The sequence below is a fragment of the Paralichthys olivaceus genome, chromosome 5, assembly GCF_024713975.1.
Source record: "Paralichthys olivaceus isolate ysfri-2021 chromosome 5, ASM2471397v2, whole genome shotgun sequence".
NCBI lineage: Eukaryota > Metazoa > Chordata > Actinopteri > Pleuronectiformes > Paralichthyidae > Paralichthys > Paralichthys olivaceus.
In genome coordinates this window covers 5877306-5903460 of record NC_091097.1, presented here as the reverse complement: position 1 = coordinate 5903460, position 26155 = coordinate 5877306, and the positions used below count along the sequence as shown (strand labels likewise).

At 42.1% G+C, this 26155-nt stretch overlaps 1 protein-coding gene across 3 annotated transcripts in view; it reads left to right on the top strand.

Annotated features, from left to right (window-relative positions):
• lrrc4ba (leucine rich repeat containing 4Ba) overlaps positions 1-24526 on the top strand; it is a 34324-nt gene extending 9798 nt beyond the window's left edge. For all 3 annotated transcript variants that reach the window (XM_069524485.1, XM_069524486.1, XM_069524487.1), the window contains 2 exons: positions 16414-16956; positions 20295-24526. In XM_069524485.1, the coding sequence (XP_069380586.1) occupies positions 16711-16956; positions 20295-22253 (2205 nt within the window). In that variant the 5' untranslated portion in view covers positions 16414-16710 and the 3' untranslated portion in view covers positions 22254-24526. The remainder of the gene's footprint in view (positions 1-16413; positions 16957-20294) is intronic.
• Positions 24527-26155: the final 1629 nt, after the last annotated feature.

Genomic DNA, 26155 nt, shown 5'->3' with positions numbered 1-26155 from the left:
TCTGTGATGATGTCTAGTGTCACCAGATCGTCCCGCCCTTATTACAGTAACCTAGCAACAGCGCTATAGTTGGACATGCCGAGAAAGTTTTCATGTCCCTTGATTTCCCTTTTCACCATGTGTAACGTTAGCTGTTCAGTTGAGGGTAAAGTGTGGTACTCAAGCATTGGATGTCTCTGGTTGCCTGTCCTCGCCATTACCTCTTTTAAAAATGTTTTGTCACTGATGTGCAATGAATCCCAGGATTCATAGGTTGGGCCGGGAATAATCCACCAGTTGAAGTCATCGTTTCTCAGGGATGTAAGAACATATTTGTCTGCCGCGTTTGATAGAGTCTTCGAAATGAGACAGTCTAGTCATGTTGCTGTTGTGCATTCAGTCTTCAAATGCAGCCTCCGAAGGATGTGGCCCATGAATTGAGACACAGCTATTGTTTTTTGATGATGCATTAAGTGTAAACTCTTTTCAAGCATATATCACCAGCTTGATGATGCGTTCATGCGGGTCAAATGAGATGTGAGATGTAAAAGTTTCCTGCAGAATAACGCTTGATTCAGAACCAAATTGTATTTTAGAAAATCCAATCCAAAAACAAGCCATATAAATACATTTATACTTATAAAAGAACAATGTGAATTTGACAGCCAACAGCTGTAATGTTTCAATCTTAACTGATTGTAGAACAATTATGTTTATGCATCAATAATCCAAGAAGTGTCAGTGAAAGAAAGAAACACTCCTCTCCAGTTTTATCTAAATAAGAGCAGCTTTTTTGGTTCAGTAAATGCTCCCAGTTATTGTTGCCCGAAAGACAAAAATCAATAGATTCAGTGGAGGAAATAAAGACAATTATATACAGATATATTACACCACCTAAGCAAACCATATAAAATGTTGTATTATTTTATCATCTTTGAAGAGCTTTGTCTTTGACCCTAAAGCTAATCTGCAATTCTCTTAGTCTGTTGATCACAAATGTAACTAAAAATAATTTTTAAGTAACAAACCCTGCTCATGCACATGGTACACAGGTATAAGAAATTCTTGCACTTTCACACATGTTCCATTAACTTTATCTTCACACAAAATACTCACTGACCCCATCACCGAAATATCACCAAGCACACAGAGGCGGTCACATGTAGTCAGAGTTGACACGCCACAGTTTGACCTCCTGAAAGAAATCACGCACACATTCACATGCTTCCTCGTGAGCACAGAGGGAAAAACTGTAAAAGCGAGGGCAGCAGGAAACACAGAAACGCTGAACCTTGCCGTCTTCGCCAAAAACAGCTGGGAGCAACAAACGCTCAGCTCAAAAACACCGGCAAACTGTTTTACAGCAACCCCCAAAAAATCTTGCAGTTTACATTGCTCTGTAAATGTCTGAGAGACATTTTGATTAGCTGCTGGCTCTGGCTTCCCCCCTCAGCGCACAGGAATTGAGTGTATCAACACACTTAACAACCTTAAATACGGATTAATTGTTCACGAAATCGGCGCCCCGACCAGGCGGTGCCACAGAACGGACAGTAATAACTGGATTTCATTTGAAGTTGAGAGCTGGTATAGTGAATGTGAAAATGTTAACATTAAAAAGACTTTTATCCCAGCATGTAATGACAAGTGGTACGAAGCCCCCAGTTAGGGATTTGAACATGCGGGGTAGGTAATGTAATGTCTGTTAATGTGAGTGCTTTAGCAGGGTGATGAACACAGTGACTTTTAATCTGCAGCTCTTGGCCCCCTCAGAAGGGGAGGAGGTCCTCGCTCCTGTAGGAGCAATTCTGAATAGATCAGGGCTCCTCGCCGCATCCAGCATCCTAATGAGAGCAACGGCGCGTCTTTGGACATGTTGAGTGGGAGGGCGAGGTAGGAGACGGATACAGAGCAGAGGGGGCTGCAGTATATCCCATTTGACAAGGATGAGTGGTGATTAAAACGTGGAACGCAGAATGCTCCGGTTTATGAAACCTCATCAGGCTGTTGTGCTGTTTTCCAAAAACAAGCGTTTATTGTAATATCGCTCCAATAAAGCAGCTAAACAAAATGTGAGCGTGGCGGCGTCGGAGGCTGCACGTCCTGCCATGAGATCACATTAAGAATCTCAATAAGTAAACAAGGAGGAGTTCAGTCTAATTAATAGTTTATTGTACAATCATAAGCTCAATTGACCTTCTGTGCATTCAGCTTCACAGGCCATGAGGAGACATCAAAAGTGCATTTACTACATTATAAATATGTCACATTCATTACAACAGGGCCATGATATAATGTCCAGAGGATAAAATAAATGTGTGTCTGTCCTGTACGGAGTTAAACTGGTGTAGTCTCCATCTTATGATGATTTAATTTGAAGGAAATATTGATAAGCGTACTCTGACTTTCAGAGAATCGTCAATTGACACATTTGCATTAAAAATTGATTATCTACACTGGAATGCGTAGACCTCTAACAGTTCCCTTATGAAACCACATTTAAATTCACTAGATCAGGCTTTTTGTTTAAATATCAGTCCCCTAAATATGCCTGTTTTCTTTTTTAACAAGTTTCATGAATTACTTTTGAGGACTACTGAATTATCACTTGAAAAACGCTTTAGCTCCCCCTGATCTGGATCTGCAACTTAATTTAATGGGCCCTTTCATGAGCCATGTCCCACCCCTCCGCAAAATATCATGTAAAATCTGTTGAGTAGTTTTGTGTAATCCTGTTTACAACAACAAACGCAGATAAAAACATAACTCCTTTTTTGGCGGAGTTAATAAACATGTATTAAAAGTGATGGTATAAAAATGAAGTTCGTAGTATAAATACTGGTGTGACCACTAATAGAAGAGCACTCACCTCTACCCAGGCTGCACAGTTACTTTAATATCCTCTCTCTAATAATCTGAATCACATTTAAGCCGTTTTCAGACGTGAAATCCGGGTAAAATCCGGAGAATTGGCTACGGAGTTTATCCAGAGTTTGCCTTTCACACATGCACAGCGGGAGGTTTTCTGCACAGACGTGTTCACGACAGCATCAAATCCTCCCCATTATTCAGATGAGAGGTAGAGCAGCCGGGTGCAACAGACAGAGGCAGGAAGTGGATTTGTATGGACATTATACTGGGAGGCCAGGCGTATAAAGTCCGTAGAAACTGCGGAGCGTCTCACTCAGACATTTGCATTTGTTTTTTTTGGCAGTTTGCTCTTTTGTACCTTATCTTTTTTTTCCCTCTTAACTGCAGCTCTAGAATTAAAAGTGAATACTTTCTGTGATGAGTTCCTCGTCTGCTGCTCAGGTGCAGGAAGATGATTGAGGTTGAACAGGAAGTAAAATGTGCAGTAGAGTGAGACAGGGAAAGAAGAAATTGACGTTCCTGTTAGAAAAAAACAAAACACTATCTAGTTCCTTATGCTGTTTTCACCTTCAACAAACCAACTGTTAAGTTATGTCAGTCTCCTCATGTTTATCAGGGATATTGTCTGGATGCAGGATGGAGAATAAGTCACAGTTATTGCTTAATCACGTCATGTTCATCTCAACTTCATCATGGGAGAAAAGGTCATCAACATATTAAATCGCTACTTTCATTAACAAACATCACACTTAAATGAAGAGCCTGAGTCTTATAGTAAAAATGAAATAAAACCATGAATGTGGTGCAATTCCTTACATGTAACATTTGCACTTCTTCCAAATGCACCAGATCTGTACAAGCATTATGACATTGATGATGATAATAAAATTAATAATAGTTAACCACGCTTGAAACCACATTTACCACCTGCTCCCCTTGTCCCTGCTGCCCTGTTACAACATACCTTAATGATATCAACGATCAAACAGAGACTGAGTCAATAGGTGGGCAGACTCAAATATGTTTCCACAGGAACATATACTTATGGGGAAATCACTGTGCAATATCAGGGAGAATAAAAATCTATATCAAGTACAATAGTGGTGTGTTTGGCATAACAGAGCCTGTGCTTAAACGCCTGTTGGGGGTCTTATTGACTGGCATCATTGATTCACCTGTAAGAACATCTGACGTCTCTGAATATTTCAGAAACCAGGGGGGCCTCTTCCCCTGGGAGCTAGATATGAATCAGGTATAACTGAGGCAACACAAAGGACGTAAGTACACTATTAGTCACACTGCTTACTGTGTGTGTGTGTGTGTGTGTGTGTGTGTGTGTGTGTGTGTGCGTGTGTGCGTGTGTGCGTGCGTCGGCAAATGACGTCAAGGCTTCATTCACCAGCAAGGCCAGCGCTCATCCAGGTTCCATTCAGTGCCATGGGGTGGGAGGGTAAACACAGCGGAGGAGGCCGGCAGGAGTTAGAGGGAAGGAAGTGGGCGAGTGTGGGGGGCTTCCTCTCCTGCATCCAGCACAATATGACCCAGTCCCTCCCACCCCACCGCACCCCCTGTGAATAAGAACTATTCACAAGCACCTTCTGTCGTAGTCCCATATTCCAAACCCCACCCCCACCCGCTATCATTAAAAAGAGAAAGCCCTGTGCGTGACTCGGCTATTTCTGCAGGACAAAACGGCTTTTTTTGTTTTCCATTAAATCAGGGCTTCTGTGTCCTGATGCAGAGTTTCCCTTTTCATTTTTTTAAAAGCCCCCTGGTCTTTCATCCCAAAGTCAATTTTGTCTGGCAGTTAGTCAAATGCTTTAAATGTTTATAAGGGTCTGTGAAGACTGTAAGCTTTAAGTGTGATAGACTACCCTGGGACCAGGAAGGGGCTGAGCGTGACGGAAAAAATGAGGCTAGATGAGCAGACTGGGCTGAAAATGAATGGTGGTTAGTAGCAGACTGTGGACGGTCTGGATGGGATTATAATGGGCTGGTTATGGGGAAACTGTCTCCACAGCAGGATTATCATCTGACATGACTATGAGAGGCGACAAACGAATGTTTTTAATTTAACATTTCTGAATTTTTCAACTTAGGTGGCACAATTTATATTTAGTTTGGCCTCTGCATACTGTAAGTTATTCTGCATGAGCTGCCCCCCCCCCCCCCCCCCCCCCTTGGCTGGGACAAACAAGATATTGCAGGCTGAGTGAGGAACGCCTGCTAAGTGAAAATTTAGTGTTTTTTTTATGTTAACCAGCAGACACTGAGGGTAATCATATTAGCGCTGATTTATCATATCCTAAATTTGTCTGCTTCTTATGAGCTGCGCAGCACCGAGATCACACTTGTGATAGAGCAGCGCCGCCTTGGCCTGGGAAGGCCTGAAGAAATTAACGTCTGGGAAAGTGAAAGACCTCTCTGCATCCTCCTGCTTGATTGTATTGTGGCCCGTCGTATTCCCTTCAAATAAGAAGCAGTGAGATTAGACTGCTTTGGTTTGGAACCTTGTGTTCAAAGGAGTTCACTGGAGGAGCGAGTCTTTTTGGAAACAGCTCTCACTCTGGCTGCTCCTGTCTCTTCCATCACTCCCTACAAAACTTCAAACTGATCCCCGGTCAGAAAATGCAGGAAATTACGGTTATCTTGTCTCGTAGATGCATTTTTGTTGAGCAATCTGACGACTTCATTCATTGACTTGTGTTTTTCCAGTTAAATGATTTTAATGTGAAGCTGCAGCAATAGGACATTTGGTTTGCATTAGCAGCAATTTATTTTATTTTAGAAATGTTGCCACCTTGTTCGTAATACTGCTAAGATATGAATAGGTGTGAACCTATGTATAATTATCATTTGACTCAGCAGAGACCCTCAGCTTTACAAATCTTAAAAGTGAGACTATGCGACTTTTTCAGGAGAAATAACGCATTCTTCCTCATGCAAATAAAAATTTACTTCATTAGCAATAAAACACACCATTGCTCAATTCATTACACTCAAGGATTTTACAGCTATAGCTTCACTCTTGCTTTGGTATGACCAATAGCTTCTGGCGGCTGGTGTTAGCCAAATTTAGCTAAATATTGCTGTAGAACACACATTCCTGAGTAAGCTGGTGACCTTTTTCACTGCTCTACAATAGCTTTGCATTTTGGCTCAATGCTGCAAGTAGTACATTTCAGATGCAGTAGTTGTGCGTTTACTGTCCCAAAACTGTGCTGTTTTGGTTCTTTCTTTCTGCTCTCAGAGCATTCATTGGTTTTTGGCCACTGTTGGCTGCTGTTGTCTGCAAAAAAGCTTTGCAATGCAATTAACTGAATCACCCCTTCTTAGACAACATGTGGCTGAAATAACCAATCGGAAACTAGACGTGGTCGGACTGAGGTAAATGTGAGATAATCACTGACATAGATTCAACAGAATATGATGACGCTTTTACAGAAGCAGTAAATATAAATATGTACATATTTTAGTAAATTAACATTTAATTAACATTTTTGGCTTGGAATCCCTTAAAATACAAATATGGACTTGAAAGTTTACATTGATGTTCTATCCTTAGTGGAGATATTATATCTTTGTAATATGCTTAATTTGAAGGATTTGTTAGGTGTATCATCAAGTATGATTCTTTTTTGTATCCCATTGATTTGTGTCAAAATATAATTTCTTAAAACAAGTGAAAAAATAAAATTAATTTCAGTAAATTGCTAAAAAATCTGAGCAAAATGACTAATTAATTAGGTTGATGTTCAAGCAAAAGGTAAAATTAAATTAGATTTTATAAAAATACTCAAAACAAATACATATTCACATGAATAAACTATGTTATTTGTGTAAAAAGTGCATCTGACAGAGACGCAGTCAGTGACCCTAAGATGACCATTTGGACGAGCACCCAAAACTGTGACAAAGTCCTGGAAAGCTTAAAAGAGCTTAAAAGAATCTGCTCAAAGGTGGGAGAGCGGGGACAATCCTCTATTCGACACATGGACCTCACATTTCCCTTGAGACTTTGCCCCCTAGCGATGCCTCAAGGTGCCAAGCCTCTGTCAGTTTGTGAGGACACATCCCCGTCGCTGCTGGCACTCAACCTGAAACAGGAGACGGAGGGTTGGAGGGGGCGAGGCAGGAGGTGGATCTAGGTTCTCACTTTTGCCCTGTTCATCACCCTCACTACAATAACTCTGCCAGTCGTGAGCAATTAGACCTCAAGAATTGTCCCTGTTTACTTGTGTGCTGCAAATTCTGCAGAAGATAGTTCCTGAATCGTTTTTTATTGCGATCTGTTATGTGGGCTGTTAAGGCCGATATTGATGCTGTTTAGATCAAAGGAGCCAATTTCCCCTCTGAATTCTATTTTTCTGTGGGTGGTAAAGCCTCTGAAACAGTTGTTACTGCAGAACGTGTGCCACTAAAGGTCTGCGCTGAGACACAAGATTTACGTAAATAGCCGCTCGCTGAGGAACCTGATCCCTGAATTCAGTTCTGATTAAGAGGCTCAGACAGTGTTGTCGATCAATATTGATATTGATCAGAAAAGCATTATCATATTCATCATTTCAGACACAGGCCAGCGCTAACTGAATTTTAATAAAAAGTAAATTGGGTAAATTGACTGAATCATCAGCTGCCGTGAAACATGCCATCCCTCATATAACAGAAGTATCAGCAGCTGTGGCACAGTAGGTAAACTTGTAATCTGCTGTCTGGGATAAAATCTGTTTTATGTTATTATTGTAAATGACTCCCTTGTCCCAGGACCTGAGGTGTGTGAGAACACATTTTCTACTGTCTTTAAGCATCACATGGAACAACCCTGTGACCAGGATAGATCACAGGTCTAATCCCACTGCAAACATTATTCACCCCTTTTTTCTTCTTCCTGTGGGTGAATAAGCTGCCATTTTTGTGTGTGAGGTGGCAACCCACCATGATGTCACTTATTGGTTAGTGCGCTGCCGTTTTGGAGCCTAGAGTTTGGCATTTTGTTCAGCGTCATCTTGGGTTTTTGAAACCTGCACCGATTGAAAGGTGCTATGGTGTCTCTCAATCTCACAGAACCAGGCCTAAATGCATACTGTGCTTTATCGTCTATTTGACTCTAAATGGATCCATAATTTCACAAAATGACCATCATACTAAGAGTTGAAAGTAGATGAAACCATTTAGACCATAATCTCCATGGGAAAATGTTTACTGACGTTATAAATCAAGTGAGAAGTGAGAGTAATTTTCTCATAGACTTCTATAGGAACTGAGTCTTTTTACAACCCCAACCCGACGCCCGGAACCCTTGCTTTTCATTTGATCCGGTTAGAGCAGCCACGAGAGCTGCATGTCTCAGGTGCGTCTCCTGCCTGTGAGCCATGCTGCTCTTCTAGAGTTGGGGTCTCTCCCCTTTTCTCCACATGCTGCATGTGGTTCACTGCACAATAGACAGTGAGAATGATCTTTCACCACAGTTTCAATGTTTTCAATTTCACAAGCATAATTATTTGCAACACTTGTACCTGTACCTGTTTCAAAGTAAAAGCATCCAGTTTTTGTGTTGACATAATCAATTCATGGTTTGAACCAGTTTTTTATTATTATTATCGTAGTTTTCAGGCTCTTCCACGTTGGCTTCACATACGTCTATTTATCAAGTTATTATTGGCCTTCATGCTGATGTGCAGACGGAACACTTGAGAGAGCAGCTGAACTTGTCCAATTGTCAGCTGCACCTGATAGTCACTCAGCGCATCACTTAAAAAAGTTTCCGTCTAACCATGTGCTGCACAGCCCATTCATAGTCAGTGAACCCTGCTGACAATTCCTCACTTCTGGCAACGCAAGGAGCAAAATCCTGCTCTGCTAATTCTTCCCCCTGACATTATGGCTCTGTGGTCACAGGCAGAGTTGTAGTGGAGGGTAAAATTATCCAAACTCAATTACCCAACCTTTAGAGGCTGACATAAATCTTCATGAAATAAAATTTGCGGGATACATCATTGCAGCTAGGATCAAAAACCTAACGAAGGGGGTCTTTTAACCTTTTAGGCCCTACAGGCCCTGTGGCGAATCAGGCATCAAAAATTCATATCACGCAACCAAGCATTTTCTCAAATGCACAAAATGTTATTTGAAATTCCTGTCAAGATCCTAAAGATGTCAAAAGAGTCTGACTGAATTAGAACGAAGTACTGTATCGGTGTAAAAATGCAGGACATCTGGAATTTTTATTTGATGGACTCCTTCAGCTTCCTAAAATGGTCTTAAATCTGAATATTTCATCGAGCAGAGATTATGTTATATGTGTAATGTTGTCTAACAGTGTGGGGAGACGTTTTTAATTAAACTTTGAAGCTACTCTGTGAAGCTCAAGGGAAACTTTAAAAGGAATACTGGGAACATTCTGGGCCATCAGCTTCTGACCATTTTGCAAAACATTCAGCTGTGATTTAGGAATTTGAGTGTATTTAATCTTCTGTTCCAAGAATCTGCTGGTTTTATTCATCTCCCTGTCAGAGAAAAAACTACTTGTACACTTTCAACTCTGTCACCACATCGGTCCTGCATTAACTTACACATGCAGACTCTTAACTCTACTACTGTACATTATCAGTAGTTGTATTTGACTATGCAACATCAGCAAGTATGAATCTGATGATTAGTTTTTAAACAGAAATGGATGACAACCGCAACGAAAATGACGAGATGAACCTGCGGGTTTGTCTTTACTGCACATGAAAGTGATCCATTATTGATTTTAGGTTTCAATAGAATTGAATGTATTTAAATAAGCAACAATCTTGTTAAAAGTTAGAATTTAAAATTAAAACATAAAACTGTTTATTAAAGGAGACATATTAAGCCCATATTCAAGATAATAATTACCTCCACCAAGAAGGTTCTGTTTTCACTCCTGTCCGTTTGTCGGTCGGTTGGTTGGTTGGTTGGTAGGAACGTCTGTTTATCGGCAAGATTACACAAAAACTCTTGGACGGATTTCCATATAACTTGGCCAACAGATGTAGTGTAGGTCAGAGAGGACATTAAAGTTGGCCACAGATCCAGATCAGGGGGCAGATCCAAGAAGAATTTTTTTACTTCTCAACATTTTTCCCCGGAAATAATTCACGAATCGCGACTAACGAAGACTAGGCTTAATTAAGGAACTGATAGCTATGATTTTGTGCAGTTTGGTCTTGGAGAGGTATGTGCTCTACATAGTGCCATTCTAGTTTTAATTTGTATCATTTGAAATTGTTTACATGCTCTACACTAGAAAGGTATCACAATACCCATCTGTTAAAAATGATACCTAGTTTTATTAGTATCAATACTTTAGGGATAACACCCAGGACACACTGGCTGCAGAAACAGCTAAGTGTTGCATTGGCATTTCATGGAAGCTTAAACCCAGGTTTAGCCTGCACGCTACTGTAGCCTCACAAATTAATTAAACCCGCTGCTATGACAAATTTATCACCATAATTTGTCGAACCCATTTGCTTTTACTGCAGATGTCTGGCTCAAATAGAGCAACTCGAAAAAGTATCGAAGTTGACTTGGTATCAATAACGAAACCAAAATTATGGTATTGTGACAACACTGCCCATTGTTGCAGGTCTGTTTTTATTTTTAACTTTGAAAAAGTTTAACACACTAGAGAGAAACACTGGAAAAGTATAATCCGTCACCTTTAAAGACTTGACAGGAATGCAGAATGCGGCAGCTCTGCTGGTCTTCTACCTACCGAAGTTCTAAACGGAGGACTGGACCACAATGCTCCTCTGCTCCCTTCACTGGTTACCAGTGGCTGCCCATATCTGCTTCAAGACACTAGTACTTTCATACCGTGCTGCAAAGGGAAAGGGCCCAGCATCATCCAGTATGGGTTAACCTTTAGACCCCAGCCCATCCACTACGCTCTGCATTGGTCAATTGGCTTGCTGCTCCCTCAGTGCGAGGGGGCACCTAACCACTCAAAATCACAACTGTTTTCTGTCCTGGTTCACAAATGGTGGAACGAGCTCCCCATTGACATCAGGACAGCAGAAAGTCAACACATCTCCTGTTGCAGACTAAAGCACATCTCTTCTGACTACGCCTTCATGAAGAAGATGATCTTAGTTTAGTTGCACTTAGTAATTTGTCTTTTTTGAAGCTAATGTACTTACATGACTCTTGCTGTTCTGGGTGTGTACCCTCATGGTTGAATGCACTTTTTGTAAGTCGCTTTGGATAGAAGCATGACCTAAATGATCTGTAGTGTAATGTAAAGTAACAAGATAGCATCATGAGGAAAAAAATCAACTGTCGTCATGTTTTGATTGGTTCTTGGGAATGCGTGACATCACCTCTTCCATGCCCCACAGCAAGGACACAATACACAAATATGGACATCTTTCCTGTGATAATCTAAACTGTTTTTGACTCAAATCTGTGTGTTCATGTCGCAGTCCAGTGCTCATATTGAGAAACTGATTAAGGGCCTTAAGGTGCTAAAAGCTGCCCTTTCATTTTATTATTTCTATGTCCATTTAATTTCTTTTAAGTCGCCAGAATGTCAGTTTGCTTATCTTTTAATCTGCCACAGCATCATCACTCACAGGAAGAGTGACCCTGACCTTTACGTGTGTGATTTATGGCTGTTTGTCATTTGGGCCGACACTCGGGATGAATTAAAATCATCGGTGCTAAAAACCTGAATGCGGCCTGCTGTAACGCAGACTTAATGGTCTTCCAGAGAGTCGGTGTCATTCACACTCGTGTTCGCTCCGTGCCTTTTCTATATGAATGTGTATAGGGTGCTAATGAGGGGGGAGGAGGAGCGGGGTGGATGTGGAATTGGTGGGATACAGCTGGACGGAGTGTGAGACTGTGGTGAATAGGTAACCATGGTAACTCTGTTGGCTAAGATTTGAATGCAGCGAGAGAGAGCAAAAGGGGGGAAAGGAAGCTGCAGTGTGTTTGTGAGGAGAATCGGGGGTTGTGATGTGTGTGTGTGGGGTGTGTGTGGGGTGTGTGTGTGTGTGTTGGGGTTAAAGATTAATATGCATCATTGTAGCAGATTGATCTTTCATTAAACTGCAAGGTCAGTGTGGCCACTACAGAGGGCCATATAGGTGGGGAGGGGGCGGAGGGAGGTCCCGGAAATACAGTATGTTGTACTAGGGAGGAAGAAAGTGTGAGGGGAGGCAACATGGCGGAACGAGGGAGGGGGGGGGGTGTGCACAGAGAAGAAGAAGAAGCAGCGAGTGTTCCTCGTTTTATAGAAGGAGATGGGAGATATCAGGGGAGATGGAGAGAGGAAGAGGAGGGAGGAGTACAGGTAGAGACTATTGTATCATGTGGGAAGTGACAGCAGTGAGGCAGAGCACATTCAAACAGCCTCTAACCAGCTGTCAGCTCCAACTAGTCTCCCTCTCCTCATCCACCCCAACCCCACCCACCCAACATCTGAGCGACCATCTTAACCCCAGTCTCCACTTTCTCTTTTTCTTGCACCTTTCAACTACGCTCAGACGCCGTCTACCTGAAATAGCTCTGCAACGCAGGTCTCACTGGTAGAAGGAAGGAAAAGGTGACTGGAAATTAAAAAAACGTAAAAAAAAAAAAGGTGAGAGCTGAGCCAAAAATAACGCTTGAGTGCCTCTTTATCCATCGCTGCTGGCACCGCTGTGTGTCGTGATGGAGGCGAAGGGCAGTTGCAGGGCAGCGAGAGCCGGCATCCCTCAGGTGACGGCCGCATCCCCACCGCCACCGCATGTTGCAGGTGCTGCAGTTGCGGTTCTGTCTGAGCGGAGATGATGCTGCTGATTTATCATATCGTCCTTGTGTGTGTGTTTTAATGTCATTGAACTATACTGCGTACACATTATTGATCAATCTCACCCCCACCTCTCCTCCCACTCATCCAGGACTCAAGAGAAACCTCTCTCTGTCGCTCTCTCTCTCTGTGTCTCCACCTGTTTCATATTCATCCCCTCATATTGTTTCTTGCCTCCATCTCTCTGTTGCTCTCTGTTTTATATGCGTCTCTGTGTTGTCATTCCCCTCCCTCCATCTCTCTATTTTATATTCATCTCTCTATTGAGCCCCCATCTCTCTCTCTCTTTCTTTCTCTCTCTCTCTCACTGAGCAAGAGATGATTAATATTAATGTGTCTCCTTCCCCTCTCCCTCCTTATTTTCCCTCTTCCACTTTTTTTATCTTTCTTTTTACTGATCTCTTTTTTGCTCTTCTCACTATTTATACCTCTCCCTGGGTCTTTATCCCTCATCATCCCTCTCACTCAACCTTCCCTCCATCTGTCTCCATCTCTATCTCTTTCTTTCTCTCTCTCCCTCCCTCTCTCTTTCTCCGGCCCGCTCTCTGCAGCTGTTCAGTATTCATCTATTACTGTAGTGTTGATAATTCCCTTCTCTGCCTGCAGCCATACAGTCATCTATCAGATTAATAATCCTTCTCTCTTTCTCATTCTCTCTCTTTCTTACTCCCGTCTCCTTTCTTACTGTGCCAAGTGAGGATGCTCAGCTTTTCAAATGAAACTTTGCATGTCAAAGTCCCATCATTACAACCATCATCATGGAAAACCATATCCATATTGCTGGATGCTCTTATTTGAGGTTAGAGGGTGAGTGGCTCACATGAAGGTGGAGCCGGACTGTATTTGGCCATACATTTCAGTTATTGTAAACTGCACCATTCGCTATCCTTCTCCAGCCCCTGGAGCATACAATACTGTTCTTATACAGGAGCAGAATTTGCATTTCAGTCTGTGCTCCTGCTGCAAAAAACTTTACACTTCTCCTACTTGGATTCAGGCTGGTGATGTTTTCCAGGGCTGGAACCTGCTTTGATAAGTATGAGTTAAATAAAGGGATGCTGCACACAAATATGAAAATTCACTCATTATCTGCTCACCACTTTGCCGATGGAGGGGTGGGTGAAGTGTTTGAGTCCACAAAACACTTTTGGAGTTTCAGGGGTAAACAGCGTTACAGCCAAATCCAATACAACTGAATTAACTGGTGACCACTTCTTCAAAAAACAACAGAAAAAACCCATAGAATGACGCCATACTGCTCCTGTGGTGTCATCAAAGTGTCCGTAAGCACCGACATTCAAATTCCACCTGAAACGGCATCATTTACACCATGTCTTAAGCCTAAATATCCTCTGCAACAGTAACTAGGAGCATAATGGTGAGTAGATAATGAGTGAATTTTCATTTTTGGGTGAACTATCCCTTTAAAGGCGGTCGCACATTCAAACATCAATATGTCATTGTCTTATTAATTGCCATACCCTGGTATAATTAGCGTTAAATGAAACTGTGGCTCAGATGATTGGAAGCCTCGATCTCACACTAGTGGTGTTATTAATAGTCCTCCCCATAAACCCTGTTGCTTTCAGAAAGTGATTTTTTTTTTTTTTTTTTTTACTTGAAGAGATTGTTGGGATTACCACAACCACAAAAATCATTCTGCCAATGATCAGCGTTTAATTATGTTTACCACAGAGCAACCACGACTTTCCTTTCTAAGCCTGCTGTGGTTGTTTCTACCACTTTCACACCAACATTATTATGTATAATTAGATATATGCAGGTTATTTAAATGTGTGTTGAAGGCAATTGTCTCCTTTCCCATTGCCGGGTGTTTTGCCTTCCTGTTTTTTCCTCCCTGGTGCCTCATGCTCAATGTCACAAACCCACCAAAAACTGAAGCGCTCTCTCTTCGCTGTCTTGCCAAATCGGCGCATTCACCTGGGTGTCATGTTTCCATCAGAGCCGAAGCGATTAAAACCCATGTCTACTGCAGAGTAATCTGACCTGGGAGTGAATGTGGACAAAAGCCAGATGTTATTGGGGTTTTTTGACCAGTGGAAAAGGGGGTTTAGAGATGAGGAAAAGTCCAACCGGGTGAAAATGACTTTGACTCAGGTCATGTACTGGAGTGTAGTGTTAGTGATGGACAGCATATTGGTTCACAATGGGTTATGGGATGTGTAGTTCCTTTCCCACTCTTAAAATAATTATGGACACAGTCTTGTACCTTTGCCTTTTTCCAATATTTTTTTGTTTTGAAACTAATGTTTTATGGTCAGGATTCAGCTGGGAGCTGGTCGGCCTGGTTCCAGGCTTAAAACTCTTTTTATAAGGATTTTCTCAAACGTCTGAAATGGAGAAAATTAACGTGACATTTACTTACGAAACCAGAGCTGTTCTAAAAGTGGGCAGTTACTGTTACGCTCTTTTTGTGCCCTTTCAAGAAACATAAAGATATTTATCTATTCACACTTTAAGAATGACAACATTGTGTTTCACATCAGAGTGAATGAGGGACACATGTCAATAGTATATATTTTATTGCATCAAAGTAATACATAAGAGAGCCCACACATTGCCAACATGGTAAATGTTTTCAATAGATAACTGAGATCTATTGCCAGAGGTTTGTGTGAATCATCTCTTAGACCCAATCCCATTTCACCCCTTCTTCCTAAGCCTACCCCTTGTTTTCGAGGGTTATCTTGCGCCTTGAAACAAAGTTACAAGGAGAAGTGGTTGAAATCGTTTTGCCAGGGATGTAATTGTAATAACATTGTTGAGATCTTAAATAAACCAATGTTATTGCTTGCAGTTACTAAAGTGACAAACCTATAATAAACAAATAACATCGACGCTAGTGCAGGTAAATCAAATTACCAGGACACGTTTTCCTGCTTTTTTTTAGGTTGTTTTGAAAAAAAATTAAAGATATTAAACTTAGATATTACGGTTATTATCATAATATTTAAATCCTTATTAATGGAGAAAATGCTAGATTTGTGGGTCTCTCGAATCGCTTTTGCAGCTATTTTGCCAGTGATTTGCAAAGCATTCTTGGAAATCTGTATAGACCAACACTTGCCGCTACCCCTCCATCCCAACAAGGATTGGGACACCCTACCCCTACACACGAACGCTCAAAACGGAGGGGTACGAATATATTACATTTATTAATTAAATGTATCATGAAAATAATTGCAGTACCTCCTGCTCTGAAATTAACTATGTGCAAGTTTCAATCAATTCCAAGTGGAAATTATGATAAAAACCCAATTGCTTCTGCTGTTTCAGTATGATCGTGTGTGATGCAGCTCATCTGTTTACAATCAAAAATGAATGTCTTTCTGATTTATTCATGTTTACATGCTGAATGCAGTCATGTTAAGGCAGAAAATACCCTGCTGTCCTACTTAAGATTGCATGTTTTTGTATTTCTGTTCCAGCACCTTGAACCATTAATTACAGAAATCGGCTTCCACCTGCCCTGGGTGTAAGGATTTGATTTCTGACAAAATGTCTGCTCAGGGATTATGTGGGATTTGATATGAGCAGAGACAAAGAAGTTCTAATGCTTCTCACAGATTTTTAGACAGTCTGTCCCATGATAAGCTACACTGTAGATGTCTACCTATTATTTGTTCTATTCATTCTCTGTTGGTGAAAACACGGCGAGCTGTCTGTGTTCTGGCTTTAATATCTGCTCTGTCTTTGTCTCTCTTTCTTTTGTTCTTCCACAGTAACTCCTGGGTTCTTCTCACTTCACAAAAAGCCTCAGTCGAATCCCCAGACAACACGCGGGAGAAAAAAAAGGGAATAACATCTGTTTATCTGCATATTTCTATGTGCAAAAAACAAGGGAGAAAAGCACAGAGATCGACAGAGGACACAAAACAACTCAAAGGATGTGGAATTAGAAAGAACAAATTGCCACTGGAGAACCAAAGGGAAAGTAAACCTTTTCTCACAAATCCACCAGAGTGGAGTCACCTCACCTGTACCTTCGGATTAAAGAGCAGGGTCATGTCCCAGTTGCCATGCGCATCGCCACGCTGACCTGCCTTCCCGGCCCTTCCCCCTTCCTCTTTCTATTGGCCCAGCTGCTACTGCGGCTCCTCCTCCCTGGGCCGGAGTTGGTAGGAGCCGCTTCCTCCTGCCCCTCCCTCTGCACCTGTTCCAACCAGGCCAGCCGAGTCATCTGCACCAGGCAAAACCTGGAGGAGGTGCCCGAGAGCATATCTGTCAACACACGATACCTCAATCTGCAGGAGAACTCAATACAGGTAAATACTCGCTCGTCAGGTCAAAGCATGTCTTGTCAATGGTCTCATTCACACGTACCTTGTTTGGTTCGGACCTTTGGACGTTTCAGTTTAGTCTGAACCAAAATAACTGGTGTGAAAGTTGCCTCGGACCAGCTAACTAAAATTTGTACCAACCAAAAGAAGTGGTCTCGACCCTGATCAAACTTGATCACGGTTCGCTATGTTTTCAATGTGAAACCTTTTTCTTGAGTAGGTAGGAGTTTTGCACCAATAGCAAGAAGTTCAGACAACATTAATTAATAGAAAAGGAAAAAAGAAGCAGAAGCGGTTCAAAGGATTTCTTGCAGTCTTTACCTCAGTAGATGATGATGAGGATGTTTTAATTTTTCTGATAGTAATATCATTATGATATTACTACCATTATTGGCAGCAGTAATAAACACAGTGAACCAGTTCATTCATTTCCTGCATTCAAAACAGAAAGACACATTTTCTTCGATGAAAAAAAATGTTATCGACAACACACCAACGCCAGAAGCATGTCAGTCTACAAACCAATCGGTGTTAAGTATAAGTAGACGCAGCAAACATAGGTGATGATGACAGAAGGTGCGTATGTCATAAGAAGTCACAATGTGAAACCAAAACTAACCAGGTCAAAATTTAAACAATATGTTACGAAGACAGATTTTTAGCTGTGAAAATTCCCAATGTTGATTTGTGTTGATATACACAGCAAAAAGTTTAGAAAACTAATATGGCAGAGAGTACATAGAGAGGATAAATACATGTCTAGATGTCAGTAAAATGTCTTTTAATTTAAAATAAATTCATATTTTATTGCTCTAAGTCGCATCAAGCAAAGTAATTTAATGCTTGTCTGAAAGTATTATTGATTTCTTTTGACTGCCAGTTGTTTCTCGAATAGATGATGACCGACTGGAGGTCATGGTTCACTCTCATTTTATTTACAACTGCATCACAGCATAAATCACATGGAGAAAACACACATTCTATCACACTCATACATGCCACTGTGTCTTTACCAGCTCACAGCCTGTCGACACATCTTAATACAGTTATTGATTTCATTTATTGTAAGTGTAGCCATTTATACAAGTTATTGATAGAAGGCAAAAATCCCTCGTGACAGACTGAGGATTTTCTACTTCAGAGTGCTCAAAGAAATCCAAATAGACCTGATTATACATATGTGTCTTTTTATACTTATATATGAATTCTTTTATTTATTCATTTTCTACCCATTATCATAAGAACCTTAGACAGGAGCGGATGTTAGGATTAACTTGTTGATACAGGTTTTCTCTCAGAAACTTAAGTTCGGAGAATAGACAGAAAAGTAAGCAGCGATAATGGTAGAAAAAGTGCACTTAAGCCTCCACTGAACTGAGGGAATATTTTATGAATTGAAAGCAAGGCGTATTTCTATGACATAGTGCTGCCTTTTGTATGCATTACCAATTTATCTAGAGTCCCTAGACAGTGTTTTGTGGCTTTACAGCTGCAAGGGAAGATCATTTAACCACAGACCATCGATACAAAGCACACGAGTCTCTACATTTATAAACACAGTGGCTGGAGTTTACTCTTTGCAGCAGCATTTGAAGTAATTGGATTCCTCCTCATGTTGCTGACGGTGCTTTGTTCTTTTGTGATTTAAAAATTCATTTCCACTACATTAATGAAAAGCAACGAGTATCCTAGACATTGTTAAAATTGTCTAGCGCATCTCTAATCATGTCAGACTGCTCTGTACATTGGGCAGAGCAGTCTGATATCCTCTATTCCTCAGAGGAAACATCTTATTAAACGTTATGTGACGGTAACGGAGCATAAATGGGACATCATGCCGCATGATTGTGTGTGTGACGTTTTAAGCGGTGCAGCTCACATGGAAGAAAAGAGTAAAGAACCAATAACAACATTTGTTGCGTTTCATTTTTAGCCTACAAATTTCGATTTGGTTTGTTATATCCTGCAGGCCCATTTGAAATGATTAAAAATCTAAAAATGTTTTAACACCTGAAGGCATCCTAGATTCTCTGGCTTATTTTTTCCTACACTGAGTACCCTGAGAGGAAAGCCTTGACAGCTCCCACCTCCTCTTAACATCCCCACCCTTCTCTCTCTCTCTCTCTGGCCCCTCTTTGCCTAACCCCCCCTCCTCCTGCTCTACATACAGAAGAGGCAATGGCCTGACTCCAGGAGTCTCTGTGTGTCTCACAGAGGGCTTTGGCCACACATATCTCAAACCGTCACAGATTTAAGGGCCTTTTGGTCACGCTCACGTGCCGTCTGTCTTTGACTTCTCGCCCAATGGAGCTTGAGTTGGACGGACCGATGCGAGTATGTAGCGTCCAGGGCCTGCAGCTCCCATGTTTCACAAATCGTGTCCTCCTGCACAAAAACATTTATTTCAGTTGTTCATTTGTAAAATGGGTTAAAGTGAAGAGTCACACAGAATATTTTTGACTGTTTTTCGGTGTCTTAGCTTTGTCATCTGTGGTGATTTGTGCTGACACCTCTTTGAATTGTCCAACACTGATAATCAGTTTGTTATCAGGGGATTAATGTGTCAGTAAATAGGCCCCAGAGTCTCTTTGAATCAACTGTGGGAAAAGCACTTCAGTGTCTGAAATACGGTCAGGGTTAGGAATAGGACTGGGCTTACAATAGGTTTACCATAGTGCTTATTAGTGATGCAACCAAAAGTTTACCTCCTGCTTTTTTGTCACATTTCTTGAATAAGCAGTTAACTACTAAGCGTGATCCCTGTTTTTTGCCTTTTTTTAATCTCCGTCCATTACCTGATGCATATTGTTTTTCAACAACATGGCTTTGTCACTAGGAAGCATGTTTAACTGACTCGTGTCACCATCAGCAGTCAGTGTGAGTCTTTCTCGTGTCACCTTCCCCTGCAGGCGTCAACAATAGCCGCTAAGATGGAGAGATCAGCTTTTTACCATTATGAGCAGAGAAACATTTACATAGTTTATAAAAATGTGTATTGCCATATTCAGCCTTTTTCTTCTTGGCAAAGTGTTTGTTCTTGCTTTTGCAAGACTTTTATTATAATATGATAAGACAAAAAAATCAACAAAAAACTACTACGACTAGGAAAGTTGTATCACATGACAGACAAATTAATATTTTGCTTAAAGTCAGAGCCAGAGTAAAATTTGGATGCCCTGAGTATAATTTCTATAACCTTTTACAACCTTCCATCATCAAATGTATCCAAAAAACCTATTATCAAACACTTAAATATCTGTTTGTAATCTTCATTAACTATTCTACATGTTGTATAGTAACTTCATCATCATCTCTCTTTCCAGATTATCAAGTCTGACACCTTCAAGCATTTGAGGCACCTCGAGATCCTCCAACTCTCCAAGAATCAGATCCGTCAGATTGAAGTCGGAGCATTCAATGGCCTCCCCAACCTCAACACACTGGAGCTCTTCGACAACCGCCTCACACTGGTGCCATCACATGCCTTCGAGTACCTCAGCAAGCTGCGGGAGCTGTGGCTGCGCAACAATCCCATTGAGACTCTACCAGGCTATGCCTTCCACCGCGTGCCCTCGCTTCGTCGCCTGGACCTGGGTGAGCTCAAGAAGTTGGATTTCATCTCTGATGCAGCCTTCGTGGGCCTCATCAATCTACGTTACCTGAACCTGGGCATGTGTGGACTGAAGGACATTCCCAAATTGACAGCCCTTTTGCGTTTGGAGGAACTGGAGCTGTCTGGAAACCGACTGGAGATCATCCGACCAGGCTCCTTCCAGGGCTTAGAGTCTCTCCGCAAGCTCTGGCTCATGCACTCACAGGTGTCCGTCATTGAGCGTAATGCTTTCGATGACCTGAAAAACCTGGAGGAGCTTAACCTGTCCCATAACTCCCTGCACTCCTTGCCCCATGACCTCTTCACGCCCCTTCACCAGCTGGAGAGGGTACACCTTAACCACAATCCCTGGGTCTGCAACTGTGATGTGCTCTGGCTTAGTTGGTGGTTAAAAGAAACGGTGCCCAGCAACACCACCTGCTGTGCCCGCTGCCATGCGCCCCCATTCTTGAAGGGCAAGTACATTGGAGAGCTTGATCAAAGCCACTTCACCTGCTATGCGCCTGTCATTGTGGAACCACCAACAGACCTCAATGTCACAGAGGGTATGGCCGCTGAGCTGAAGTGTCGCACAAGCACCTCAACAACATCAGTCAACTGGATCACCCCTAATGGCACTCTAATGACCCACGGCTCTTACCGGGTGCGGATATCAGTCCTGCACGATGGCACGCTCAACTTTACAAATGTCACCCTCCGAGACACAGGCCAGTACACCTGCATGGTGACCAATGCTGCTGGAAACACCACAGCAACTGCTGTCCTCAATGTCACTGCTGCTGACGCCAGTGTCAACTACACCTACTTTACAACAGTCACTGTGGAAACAGTGGAGAATGCAGGAGAGGAGGATTCTGCGCTGGTTGCCACTAATGAAACCTTCATTCGTATTCACCCTGGCCCTACTCCCTCGGGTCACTTGTGGCCAGATGGTGTTTCCACCACAGCTTCTTCTCTTTCAGCTGGCTGGTCCTCCCCTTCTCCCCGCGCCACCCGACCCACGTTCACTGTGCCAATCACTGAGCCGGGCTTCTCAGGCCTAGATGATGTGATGAAGACCACCAAGATCATCATTGGCTGCTTTGTAGCCATTACCTTCATGGCAGCAGTGATGTTGGTGGTGTTCTACAAGTTGAGGAAGCAGCACCAGCTGCATAAACACCATGGCCCTGCTCGTGCCATTGAGATCATCAACGTGGAGGACGAGCTTGGGGCCGGAGCGAGTGGCAGAGGCAGCGGAATCTCAGGAGGCTCCACCGTGACGCAGAGCGGAAGCAGTGGAATTGGAGGGGGCCAGAGCCTCCGGCTGCACCACCCGGAGATGGTCAACCTGCCAAATCTGGCTCGGTCAGAGCACCTCAACCACTACTACAAAACCCATCACTTCAACAACAACATGATGGGCCTGGGCATGGGCACAATCTCTGGTGTGGGCCTCAACAACAACAACAACCCCTCACCTTGCTCTCAGAACACATCTTTATCCTGTTCCCAGGTTCCAACCTCCACATGTGGGGGAACACTCACAGGTGGCACCTTACCCTCCCCTGTACCTCTTCCCCAGCTGGGTCTCCACAGTTCTCTGAAAGGCCTCATGGGGAAAGGCCAGAATGAGCCACTGCTCTTTAAGAGTGGCTCCAAAGAAAATGTGCAAGAGACTCAAATCTGAGTAAAAGTGAGAGTGGAAGTAAGAGTTAAGGAGGAAGTGATGCTGGATAGAGACTATGACACAGAAAGTGTCTGTGAGTATATGAGACTGATGTAGCCTTCTGTCCTCATGGACAGGTTCCAGCAGAGATGAAATTTCACATAGTCACTGCTTTGTGAGAGAGAAGCGAATAGAAAGACTGAAGGAGACAGAGGACAATATCTGATCACTAGGCCCACAATAGCTTCTGCACATAGTTTTTAACTAAACAAACATTTATAAAATACACCAGACACATCAGAGTCATTCAGTTACCTGTGTAACCTGCTAAAATCTTTGCCAAAGTCCAAGATCAAGCCAACTATTTCCATATGCGTCCACAATCAGAGTGGAAAGCTATGAATGATACACATGTGCAGTGAGCCTCTAGGTTTTATACAAATTGATTCGTATATTTCCAGACATATTCAGTGTATGTATTTGAAGGGCGATGTGATAATGGCCATTGACCATGTTGTCAGATTATTGTTTGGCAGAGACACTGAATAACAAACATATGGTTTGGACGAACGGTACGGTCCCAGGTTTCCAGGAAGCAGAATTAGAGCAGTGCAGTGATCCTGTCCAGGACACTCATCAGACCTGGAGTTTGCAGGGAGACAGACCAACAACAGTGGTTTCACTCTCACTTTCTCACTTTTTTCCCATTCACACGTAACTGGCTACTGTCTTGTCTGAAGTAGAAAAGAAATGAGTGGGTTTATCGTGGGAGGAGAAAAAAAAGACAATGAGTGATAAAAGAGATAAAAAAGTGACTGAAAGTACATATTATATATACCGTAAATATATTTTCATTCAAAGAAATAAATTATAAAGAGTCCTTATTAAGCTTCAGACTGAAAACTACAACATCTGAAGAATATATATTGAAAAAAAAACAAAAAAAGACAAGTACACACAGATGTTGTAGTGGCCCTCCCACAACTACTCTCAAGTTGGAACAAGATGGCCGCCCTGACTGTACTGCTAAAGGACACACGTAGGACAGAGGCATTTCATGAGATGGAGGCAAAACAAAAACCTTGCAAAGTAAATTTGAGTGAAATTATTTTGGTCTCACCTTTTTTTGTAGCTGCACAAAGTTTTCACCCCCCACCCGAGGCATTCACATCAACAGGGTCATTGGTGGATATAGGATCTTTGTGATACTACTGCGAAAATATGAAATACAACTATAGCTCCTCATCATTTGGTATCCAGCTCAGCTGCAGTCTTAATAATAATGATCATAATGGTAATAATGATAACAAGCTTGAGCTTTGTTTTGTTATTTAAAGATCAACACGACACAATGATCAACAGTATGTTACGTATATATATATATATATATATATATATATACTAAAAAGTTGCCCATGCTACTTTAGCATGCGCTCAAAAAACTAATTCTAGATTTGATCAGCATTCGGTTTCGACATATTAGATCCATCACAACGGCACATGACATATTATTGTTGTGTTATCATTATTAGCGTTAACATGACTATTATTATTACTTCTTGTTCTACAAATAGCTGACTACTTTTTTTTCATATGTACTTGACACTGTAGTTTTGTTATGACGGATGATGTTGGACTTCAGCTGGTGAACAGCAGTGGGACCGACTCATCGTGCCACTAAGTGAACTCCACATGCATCTGCAGGAAATAACCTGGCCCTCAAAATGGCTCCCACCATCCAGACCCCACTTACTTGTCTGCTCTGATGTCTCTAGCAGTCAGGACCCCTCATGTTACCACGCATTACAGACAGGACATGAACCTTTTGATGAAGACTGCTCCTTTGCAGAGGATAATTTCACAACTGTATCTCAGTGTTATCGTGTGTGAGTGGATTTCATGGCAACAGGGAGCTAAATGGACGACAGGCATTGCCAAACATTTTTAAAGGTAAGCGCAGCTCGTTGGGTGAAGGAGAAGGTGACATAAAGTACAGTATACAGTGGTGGGTGAATTGTTTTCTAAAGAAAAAAGACGATTAAATGAAAAAATATAGAACCTTATAGATCTCTTTTAAAAAAAACTATTATAAGTGTTTTTCATTTTGGGTTTTTATCTAGTTTTGATTATTTTCTGTTTTTTTAAATCAAGTGTTACCTTTATTGTAATATTGTTATTGTTATTATAATTAGCTAATTACACTGGTTATAATTATGAGAGATGTTCTGTTAGCAGAGGTCACTTTGAAAATTAAAAAAACCTGGCACATAAAATGGCAGTTGAAGTCTGTGAAATTTGGTGGCTATTTTTCTTTTCTTTTTGTTCTAATCAACTTTAGTTGTAGTATCACTCTCTGTATCCCTTTGGCTCTGCTCGAGAGGAGAAATAGTGAGTGTGAAATGGTTGGCACTGGGTCCTTTTTTGTCTGCACAGGGGGACAGGAAAGACCCTGCTCTGGTTTACAAGCTCCCTCACACTCGCTCTGTGCTTTCCTGAATGTCATCGCCATCACAGTGCTCAGAGTGCGATTGCGCTATGTCAACACCTCGTTGCTATGACTACAAACTCAGACCAATGCGCCAAACGGCATTACCATCGGGGCATCGTAAGGCACCTTGTTGCCCCATGCCAGTCACGTTCCTTTGAGGTGCCATATTTCGATGAGTCGGCCAGTGTTCCTTCAGTGGTAGCAAATCAACCTGAGCATTGTACCCGTGTCCTCACATAAAACGCCCCCCATCTCTACTCTTCCAGCACCAACCCTCAGCATCCTGCCATCAGGTTTCCCTGGCAACTGTTGCTGCTGCAACAGCCCTTATCACAGCGTCTTGGTTTGAGTTTCGAATGTTAAACAGACAAGAGCAGAGCGGTATAGAATTTCATCCACGTGCACAAACATCCAAAGAATTTTTTTGCTGGGTGATTCGCCCCATAATGTTCCTGGTTAGTATATTTGATTTGTTTACACCAACAACTATATTTCTTGCACCGCTGACTTTCTGTCACGGAGTCCTGTGATTTACACGCCTCTTTCACCCATGCATTTAATTTGCATAGGCCCCACACCACTGCTAAACGCATCTATGCACCCTACACTTGTGATTAACACCCTGCATCGGTCATTAACATATTCCTTTCCCAGCACAGGGGATCCATATTCCCCTCTCGAGTTATTTACATATTCATCTGCCTCTCTGTGTGCAAATGACAGAGAAATTATCATGTGGGCATGCTTATGGGTATGAGTGTGTGTGTGTCAGTTTTGTGTACATCAGTGGCTGAAAGCAAGGACTGTTACAAAAGCTATTTAACCCTAATTCCTTGGATACTGCGCGCCCTGCCTATTGCCTGTAGTAGCTCATCACTTTGGAAAGCATTGTGTAGCCCCTATAGCTCCTGTGAAGTGGCACAAACCAGAGGCCATGTTATTGATGCTCGGTGTTAGAGAGAGCATTGGTTGAGCCAGAGAGACACAGTCACGGCGCTGCAGTGTCTGAGTCACAGAGCACTGAACACACTCCCAACTCTAATGGAAATGCTGTGTTTACTGTGCAGGAAGGGACCAACTTGTCCACCCATTCAGGGAATAGGTGAAAAACACCAGAGTGTGTTTGTGTGTGCACCTCTGGATTATAAAATGCCTGTCGTAGTGTTGTATAAAGCAAAGAAATCCGGACATTTGAAGCTCTACACTGTTTATGGCAAAGTGATGTTACACCATTGTTGATGCAATACTGCTCGGCGTGTGCTCATGTTCATGCGTGTGCAGGTGGGCTTACGCTGGCTAGGTTGTGTAAGGCGGGGAGGAGGGAGGATGGGCGGTCAGACCTCCATTTTAAATCCCCAGTTAAAACCAGCTCTGTGTGTCTCCCTCTGCTTCAGGCCATTTTTATGATCCTCTCACTGACACTTCAAGTAAAAAC